This window comes from Aegilops tauschii, chromosome 2 (assembly GCF_002575655.3).
Source record: "Aegilops tauschii subsp. strangulata cultivar AL8/78 chromosome 2, Aet v6.0, whole genome shotgun sequence".
Classification (NCBI taxonomy): Eukaryota; Viridiplantae; Streptophyta; class Magnoliopsida; order Poales; family Poaceae; genus Aegilops; species Aegilops tauschii.
Genome location: NC_053036.3, coordinates 4230619 through 4240444, shown reverse-complemented (window position 1 = coordinate 4240444; position 9826 = coordinate 4230619). Strand labels below are relative to the sequence as shown.

General features: G+C 48.1%; 1 protein-coding gene and 1 pseudogene across 1 annotated transcript; one reads left to right on the top strand and one right to left on the bottom strand.

Moving 5' to 3' along the window:
• Window positions 1-456: 456 nt before the first annotated feature.
• Window positions 457-4975, bottom strand: LOC109785751 (G-type lectin S-receptor-like serine/threonine-protein kinase At2g19130). Its single transcript, XM_073509461.1, has 3 exons — window positions 2170-4975; window positions 769-871; window positions 457-586 (listed from the first exon to the last, which is right to left on the bottom strand). Exons 1-3 carry the CDS (start codon window positions 4592-4594, stop codon window positions 457-459), a joined length of 2658 nt encoding a protein of 885 aa, XP_073365562.1. The 5' UTR covers window positions 4595-4975.
• Window positions 4976-7933: 2958 nt separating this feature from the next.
• On the top strand, window positions 7934-9298 carry LOC109785742 (uncharacterized acetyltransferase At3g50280-like; annotated as a pseudogene).
• The last annotated feature ends 528 nt before the right edge of the window (window positions 9299-9826 follow it).

Genomic DNA, 9826 nt, shown 5'->3' with positions numbered 1-9826 from the left:
AGCTAGCAGCCATGGGGTTTCCCTTACTTCCTTTTTTTTTGCATGGTTGGGATATCTCTTACTTTTATTGGAGAACACTCACGTATCTTGTTGCTTGCTTTCTTTTTCAACAAATACAATCAAAGTTCGCCCACGTACACCTACCATCTTGAGATTGACAAATCACCAAATGTGTCTGGTAGTTGATGAGAACGTCTCCACCCACAGAACATGCATCACCGGAAATCCTCAAATAAATCCAGAAATAAATGCGAGCACCCAGACTTAAACCCTGGTGGGCTAGGAATACAACTGTCCACCTAATCATCCACGATAGATCGTTGTTTATTTATTGGTTTTTCTTAGAAAATAAATACGTGAATAGATCATTGCAGAAAAAATAGATAAGACACGTGATTTTTTTAACGAGGTTCATCATCGTGGCTAATCCCTAGGGCATGATTACGGCGCACACGCCTATATACCAATCACACGATACAGATCGACAATAAGTTCTGGAGGCCACCAGATAACACTCCGACCACCCTCATCATGGCCGATCCGGCCACCCCTACCAAGGGCGTCCGGATTGTCGCTCTTGTGATCTCTGTTTTAACATACAACTTATGTCTAGTCTATTTTGGCTACCGTGGTGACCTTATATAATAGTCGAGGGTTACACATATCCGACTCAAACACCCAACGCTCCGTGTTCTCCAAGTCTAACTTTAGCCCAATACACACAATTGACACAAATTTAACAGTTTCCAAATTAGTTGCTCCCCTTACCGTTTTAATGTCATTGTTCGTATAGTATCAGCATCCCATACTAGCGCCACCCCCTCTCTTGCTTGTTTGCTCTCGCAGGCTCCGTCGTCATCCTCCAAGCACACTAATTCAGGGCAGGCAAGCAGAAGAAGAAGAAGAAGAAGAAGAAGAAGAAGAAGAAGAAGAAGAAGAAGAAGAAGAAGAAGAAGAAGGTTGAACTCCTCACCCTCCAGCTATCTAGATTCACAAGTTGATGTGCCTCTGTGTATACAACATTTATCCAATTTGACCAAAAGCATTTATTCAATTTGACCAAAAAAACATCTAGCTAACTTGACACGCCAAGGGGCTGGCTTACAAAACAACAGAATTTGACAAGTCAAAAATGTCATTGTTACAGCGAGCTAAAGCAAGTAACAACTCTCTCTTATTTAAATGAATCAACCAATGCGTAGAGTTGACTGCAGAAAATAGCTAGGAATGCTACATGTATATAAGACCACTTGGTTAGAGTGAAAGCATATGTTAAATAAATGATGTTATTGATTAAGTGATGGTATTGACCAGCAAATCAAATGAAGGCTGACATTTTAGTAGTATGACTTTGAAGTTCAAACGCCATATGGCAAAGTGGTATTCCAAAACCGGTGACACATTGGCGGTTTACCCCTTCTTTCCATTTTGGTTTGTATAAAATGTCTTTGGTTTTGAAAACATGAGGGACTAAAAGTCGCCCAAAAAAGTTGATGGACAAGATGTCGACTTCTTGTAAACTTGAGGGACTAAAAATATACTTTTCTTATAGAAAATACAAAAATAAGAAAAAGACAATGCAATTCTCCCCTGTAGTATTCTATCCCGACCCCTTTCTAAAAGTATTGTGCAAGGTCTCGTGTCCCCACGCAGGTGGCCATGGCTGGCAACGAGCTGCAGCACTTGTTTGAATTAGTGGGCTTGGCCCAAGCTATGCATGGATCACAATAAGCATGAGGTACAATTAAAGATCCATACTACAATTAAACATCACAATAAGCATGAGGTACAACTCAAATAAAACTTCAATGATGTTTAGTGTAATAGAACATCTGCTAAACTGGGAGTTTTTGGCCTTCACGCGGCCCTTGAGGGAAGATTTGCTCCATGGTTGTAGGTTGTGACGGATCTTCCTACAAAGTGTGAGCTTCATGATGTGATGCACTTCCTATGAAATTTTGCAGCTTCTCCGCCTCTTCTGAAGTTTGATGCAGCTACAGATTGGCTAGCACACATATATAGAAATACAACACAGTTAGACTATTAGGCATGCTAGCAATGCTTCCGATGGTACTATAAAAAGGCAATAGCTGAAAGTGTTAGCATGTTTCCTGCATCTATTCTCGGTATAACAATCTATGTTGTATATATAAATAAAATCTTGCTTACATTCTGAGTGAGGATTCCCTGCAATAGCTTGAAGAAACCGTGGCACTGGGGGTATGTCAACTTCAAGAAAACCTTCCAGATATTGAACGACTTCGGCCATGCTAGGCCGATCAAACTCATGATCTTGAATGCACCAACACGCAACCTTGAAAGCTCTTTGCACCTGTTCCAAACTGATATCACCGTGTAAATTCTGGTCCACCAAACTCCCCATATCTCCCTTATGTAGCTTAGTTGCAACTAGCACAGGGAAATAAACATCATCAATATCAGAAGTACTGTTTCCACCCGAGTTTCTCCTTCCAGATATGAGTTCCAACAAAATCATGCCATAGCTATAGACATCAACTTTTGCTGTGATAACAGTTCCGCTAATCCATTCAGGCGCAAGATATCCTACAGTTCCTCTCATTGTCGTGAGAACTCGACTAAAATCCCTTCCAAGAAACTTTGCCATCCCAAAATCTGCTATTTTTGGGACAAATGAAGCATCAAGAAGTATGTTCTCAGGCTTAATATCACAATGTATAATGCAATCTTGGCAACTATCATGCAAGTAGGCCAATCCTTTAGCAACTCCAAGAGCTATCTGATACCTTATGCTCCATGTCAATTCCATTTCTGTATGATTACTCTCAAATATATGACAATCAAGAGAACGATTTTGCATGAGTTCATAGACAAGCAACCTACTATCCCCCTCAGTACAAAAGCCAATTAGTTTAACTAAATTGATATGTTGAATGATTCCAATTGACCTCACTTCAGCTCTGAATTGCTTCTCTCCTTGATGAGAACCATCGAGCCTTTTAACTGCTATGGCACAAGAATCATTTAGAAACCCCTTGAATACAGAACCAAAACCACCTGCCCCTAGCTTCTCTGAGAAGTTTTTTGTTGCATGTTTCAAGTCAAGGTATCTAAATGAAGTAATGCCAACACTATCTTCAGGAAAAATCATCCTGTGAGCAGACGACCTCCTTCTTCTCCTAATCGTTAACAGAAAGAAGAGTGACAATAGACCAAAGAATGCAAAACTTGCACCAACAGATACTCTAATGATCAATGATCTTCTATTGTTGTTGTTGTTGTTGTTGTCCAAGCTCGTTTGCATTTCTTTGGCGGCAAGGCGAAGGTAAAGAGTGGCTCTATTAGTATTGATTGTGCCATTGCATTGTTTTTGCATCACATTTATTAACTCGCCATTCCAAACAAAGCACTCATTGTTATCATAGGAGTATGCAGTGCAAGTGCAATCTCCTAGACAAACTTGTGCACATTTGTCTGCATTCCTAGCATCCTCTATATTGTTGCCATTATTGGGTAATACAACGCAGGCAATCGGGTGGAACATGTCTTGTATACTTATGGTTTTGCTGATCCCACAATTTAATGGAGTATCTCTCACACAACCTCCTGTTCGTTCATCTAGCTCCCAATCTTTTGGTGATCTAATGGAGAAGCCCTTCATACAGTTGCAGAATGGAAGTGTATAATCATTACAAGTGCTGAAAGGTCCGCAAACATCAAACACATCACACTGAAGCATGGGGTGAGCATAGACCATTCTCCAACCCTCTGAGCTTTCAACCCAAATGAGTGACTTTGTTCGACCCGAGACATCCAGCACAGTATGATAGTAACCAAATAACTCATGTGATACGTCATATGTGAAGTACTTCTCTTGGTCATTGTTGACAAGTGTAAATTTTATATAGTTTTTGTACGTCATCATACTCATCACCGAGGGGAAGTACTGGCCGTTCCATATCCCACTCGACCAATATGGTATGGATGAGTCCCTTAGTGTATATATGAACTGATCCGTACCATTTGGGTCTAACTGGTCGATGTATCTTCCCGGAGCTAGGTCAATGGAATTCTTCCTAGAAACTAGACGACGGTTCAAACCAGTGACTTTGTCCCAACCCAGTTTCATGCCAGGGAGGAGAGTATCAGTGGGGTAGTCAAAGCTCTGCCACAACACGCTGGATGAGTTTGAGGAACTCTGCAAGATGAAGTTGCCATTGTTCAATAGCAATGCAATGGTGTCGTTGGTTGTGGCATTTGTTCGGGCAGACCAGATTGTGGATTTGGTGGCTCTGTTCAAGATGACAAGATTGCCATCACTGATGATTGTTAGCACCGATGAGGCGGGGTCTATGATTGGGTTTTCACCATTGGCGACCCATACTGGAGTTAGCTTGGGGACCTTGTTGAACCATATGCCTAGATACCAGTTGAGGGTGTGTTGGGAGGACTTACTACCTGTGTGGAAGAAGCCAAGTGCAAATTTGCCGTTGCTGGAGACGATCGTGTTGTTCCCGGCGAGTGCTTCTCTGGATGCAATGGTGTCCGTGGCAGCACCGCACGGGGAGAGATGCGATGACAAGAGAAGGCCGAGAAGGATGACGACGAGAGACATGCTCAACGATTGGTGGAGGCAGTATTGTGAAGAGGTTTAGGATGGATGCTATGTTTTGTTCAGGAGTGAAGGTATAAATACACCGTGAAGCCCAAAAGGTCAGCACTACGTGCCATCAACAACAGATAGTTAATTAGTGCCAAAAAACAAAATGTTGGTTGTATGACGTTGGTCAATATTCCTGGTGTACTAGTGAAGTGGGGGGCAAATAGCTTTTAAAATCCAGCCTTGCTGAAAAAGGTGTAATAAAGGGGTGTGGTCAATGATTCTAAGTGCTAGCCGGCTGTAGGATTACGCATTTTGCGGCTGCTATGCATATTTTAGATTCACTAGTTTCAGCAGTTAGAATGATTCTAGTCGTCTAAGATGATTACGCATGGCGGTTGTTATGCCTATGCATATGCTAATACTAGTACGAATGGACGGCTAACACTGTTTAATTTCAGCAGTTGACATCTAAACCTGCAAGGCGTGAGAATGGACAGCTAGCCCGGCCGCCGGTGCACAATCTGCTCTCACACCGTGTTAGAGGCTGCCGTAGCGGTGCAGGTGCGGTGGATGAGCTGGAAACACAAGGCCGACGATGTGCCGTACGTTTCTCGTTGGCAAATTTTAGATGACTTGTGCAGAGCTGATGATGCTAGAAAACTTTCTTCCCAAGTCCCTACCCTGATACACCTTGCCCGGCCATACGCGTCTTACAAAAGTTCTACTCCCTCCATCTTATAATATAAGAATATTTTTTACACTAGTGTTATGTTGGGGACCTTGGTGTTGTCTTGGGGACCTTCGTGTTGTCTTGGGGACCTTGTTGCACTACACTAGTGTCTATGGTTGGGTTTTGACCATTGGCAACCCATATTGGTGTTATCTACGCCCTCCTCATAACATAAGAGTGTTTTTGACACTAGTGCGCTAGTGTCAAAAATGCTCTTATTTTATGGGACAGAGGGAGTATCTGGGCCTCGCGACCCGTAACAGGGTTCATCCGCCGATCTGTGATCGGCTGTTCTGGTGAATTTTTTCAATCCCTTGATCGGGTTTCTCTCCGCTGGTCACTTGGTAGGTCTTCTTTTTTGGTTCACCAATAATAGATTGGATTGCATCGCCCATCGCCGTCGTCCTCACGTGCCTCTACTTTGACTTGGGCGTCGACTCTAAACCGACCAGTTCGCCACAGACCGTCCGGCAAGGCTGGACGCGCCGCGCAAGGATTGCCTTCATGCGTTGCTATCGACCGCTTGTTCGCATCGTCTCCATCGCCACTCCGTCTTCGTCTACATGGTCTCCATCGCCCGAGACATCACCGACAACATCGCCATCGACTCTGGTCTGCGTGTCTCCCCCGCCATGGCGCGTACAGCGCCGCCGTTGGTTTGGTCGGTCTTCGGCTCTTCGCCAAGCACGCGCCTACAACCGATCGAGCCACGGGTTGCCGTTGCATCGTCCCTTCAGACCGCAGTGTCACCGCCCCGAGATCCTTCCCGTGGCTGCCATGACCCGCATGCCGTTTGCGTCGTTGACCCTTAGGGTCGTCGTGCAATGACACACGGTCCACGCCACTACCCCGAGGTCCTCCCCACAGCTACCTCGACGCACACACTGCCATTGCGTCGCCCCTTTGGGCCGTAGCGCCGTGGCATGCGGTCCACGCGGCCGCCCCAAGGTCTTCCCCACTGTCGCCTCGACATGCGCGCTACCGCTACGTCGCCCCTTCGGGGCATGGTGCTGCTGCACGCTGATGTGGAGCGAACCTCGAGGCGAGGGTCGGTCCGTTGTTGGCCCGATCTTTCACGACATAAAACTCCATCGCAGCAAGAACAAATCGCGGGTTTACGAAGATGTTCGTAAATCCCACGGAAACAACACGCCAACCCCTCAATGTGAAGGAATAACGTGGACGAACTGTATAGGCTCAGCTTGTAATCCCCTACGCGTCGCGTCGCGTCGCAGAAACTCACACGTCAGTAGAGATTTTTGACAAGAATTCTCCAAACTCGATAATGGCCGACGGCCGAAACACAAGCGGTGTCTAATTCATCATAACATAATCTAACCCCTGTTACATGGCGGCACCATGCCTTTAAATAAGCTGACTAAACCTGGCCTAAGGCCCCTAACATAAAATAATAGAGTCCAGTCCTTCTACATCTCAGATTGGATTTTCTAGCTAATTTTGCCTAATTAACCTTCAAACTTTGGTGCGCCATCTATCTCTGATTTATCCTGGTGGGCCCCAGCCTACTTCCTTTTGTCTATTGTTCATTGTTTTTGAGATAGCTCCACGAGTTGAGTCTTCTACCTGTATACGACTGGTATTTTTGCTTGCATGGTAGGAATAAATACATCATACGTCGCCTTGTCTTGCATCCATAACTACCAAAACCACGTGATCTCCTTTTAATTTTGCAACTCCAAGAAATCTCCTTCCATGCAAAAACGTCCATGGCTTTCTGATTTTTATTTGGTGGAATAAAATAATATTCATCTCTCCCATGTAGGCACGCATCAACTTTCTTCATACTAGTCCATCGTGTGACCTCCATGCTTGATCCCTTAGTCAGCTCAAGTTTGATATTCTGATCAACACATCGAGCATCACATCAAGTACAACAAACAGCAAGAAGGTTCAAGTAGCCAAAGTGTGAAAAAAGAAAAAAAAATAAGTCTAGTGGGGGCACATCGCAGAACACCCCTACAAGATAAAGAAGCTAATCTGGCTCAGGCGGCGGTGGAGGAGTTGGGGGAGCAAGACGTGAGGCGATAGACTCGAGCTCGGCGAAACCACACATTTTATAAATTGCGTCAGCCGCACGGAAGGGGATCACATGACCACCCAAAGGACAAGCCGCGGACGCGGGGGGGGGGGGGGGGGGGGGGGGGGGGGCTACTCCGCAAAACAAAACCACAAGGCGCATGCTGGTAACTCCTGACTTTCCGTAAGTTTAGAAAGAAAATGGTAAATGTTTGTCGAGTTTTCGTTGGGGGGCACTCGCAAGTCTTTGCAGTCGTTGGTCTACGTGGGTCTACTTGGTCAAGTCTTTGCCGAGTTCTTTTTTTGTCATATTTTAGCTGAGTTGCTTCTTCCTTGAAGTGGCAGACCGTTCTCTTCGCCGTCGCCGAGTTTTGTATGTTTTTCTACCTCGCATTCAACGAACTGCTTAATTTCATATTTTCTTGACGTGCTTTGTATATTCATGTGCTCCGGATCCCTGCTGTCCACATGGGCTAACATGGCCTCCCTTAATGTATCCTCGGTACTATATCCCCGACCCCAACGCACACAAGTCAGAACACACGCACGATCGAGCTCCTCAAATTCACATTCCGGCGATCAAAATGGAAGGCAGGGGTGTCCACATCATCTCCAGCCGCATGGTCAAGCCGGAGTATCAAAACAGCTCAGTGCCGCCGGAGCTTCAGACCCTCCACCTGACGCCATGGGACCTGCGACGGATCACCGTGGGCTACATCCAGGAAGGAGTCCTCCTGCCCAAGCCTCCCGCCAGCGCCGTCCAATACCTCGCGTCCTCCTTCGCACGCGCCTTGGGCCGCTTCTACCCCCTTGCCGGCCGCTTCGCCGTCGCTCCGGAGGTCAACGCCGGCGCTCTGCCGGGTTTGACGATCTCGCTCCGCTGAGGGGATGAAGACGCCGAGCTCATCCACGCCGTGGCGCCCGGGGTCCACGTATCTGACATCTCCGGCCCGCTCCATGTCATCCCGCCCGTTGTCTCCTCTTTCTTCCCTCTCAACGGGATGCTCAGCACGGACGCGGCCGTTGACCCCACCGGGCCGCTGCTGGCCGTCCAGGTCACTGAGCTCGCCGACGGCGTCTTCGTCGCCATGTCGCTCAGCCACGCGGCCGCGGACGGCACCACATCGTGGGACCTCCTCAACACATGGTCGGAGATGAGCCGAAGCGGTGATGGCAACATATTCACAGCGGCGCCATTGCCGTTCGAGAGGTGGTTCCACGACGGCTGCCCCGTGCCGATCCCTCTACCCTTTGCCAAGGTGCAAGACATGGCGAGGCGGTTTGAGTGCCCGCCCTTGCAGGCATGCTCGATCCATTTCACCCCGGACAGCATAAAGAAGCTCAAGGCTAAAGCGAACGCCGAGATGGCCGGCACGGCCACGTCCACCATCTCCTCGTTGCAGGCCCTGCTGGCACACCTATGGCAAGCGGTGTGTCGAACCCGGGGGCTGGCGCCGGACCGGGAGACGAGGCTCGTCCTCCCCGTCGGATGCAGGACACGGGTGAAGGGTATTCCACAGGGTTACGTGGGCAACGCAATTGCAGGAGCGGCTGCTAGCCACCCAGTCGGCGAGATCCTAGGGGACGGCCGGCTGAGCTGGACGGCTTGGCTACTGAACCGTGCTGTGGCTTCGGTCGACGAGGCGGCGGTGAGAGAGGAGCTCGCGTCTTGGTCCAGAAACCCCAGCTTAAGATACGCGCCTGACTTATGTGGGGATCATGCCATTGTGGTAGTGAGCGGCTCGCTGCGGTTTGATGTGCATGGCAATGACTTTGGCTGGGGTAGGCCACTTGGCGTCCGGACCGGCCCGGGAAACAAGCTGGACGGGTTGATCACGGTTTTCGAGGACGGCGTAGGGGCAGGGGGCATGGAACTGGAGGTCTGCCTCGCTCCTCATGTTCTCCCCAGGCTCATCGCCGATGAAGAGCTGATGAACCCATCGGTCTAGGAGGGCAGAGATGGTCATCATGATGCCCTCGCCGACGGAGAGTCTGGTTCCGGTGCTTCGTTTTCTTCCTTCATATGCTGTGTCTTTGGTGGCAGTTTTTTGTTGCTAGCTTGTCAGGAACTCAGGATGCACTTTTCAGTCTGTTTACGTCTACATATTACCCAAAAAGGCTTTCGCCCCGCTTTATATTATAAAGCCAACCGCACCACAAGCATCCAACAAGGTCCAACACAAAACCACGCACACACACGAAAGTCCACAGGAACAGAAGGTACAAGAAAGGGTCAATGCTGAGGGCACAGCACAACAAGCCCTAAACCCAAAACACACACGCCAAACAGCCGTCAGGCGGACTAGTCAGGCTCAGGAGGAGGAGGCGGCAGCGGGGGAGCCATGCGGAGCGCCATCGAGCGGAGATCGGAGAGGAGGGTGGTGATGACGTCCCGGTCATGGTGGCGGCTAAGCGGCCGCCAAAGCTGCAGGTAGCCACACAATTTGAAGATTGCGTCAGTCGCATGTTGGAGAGGC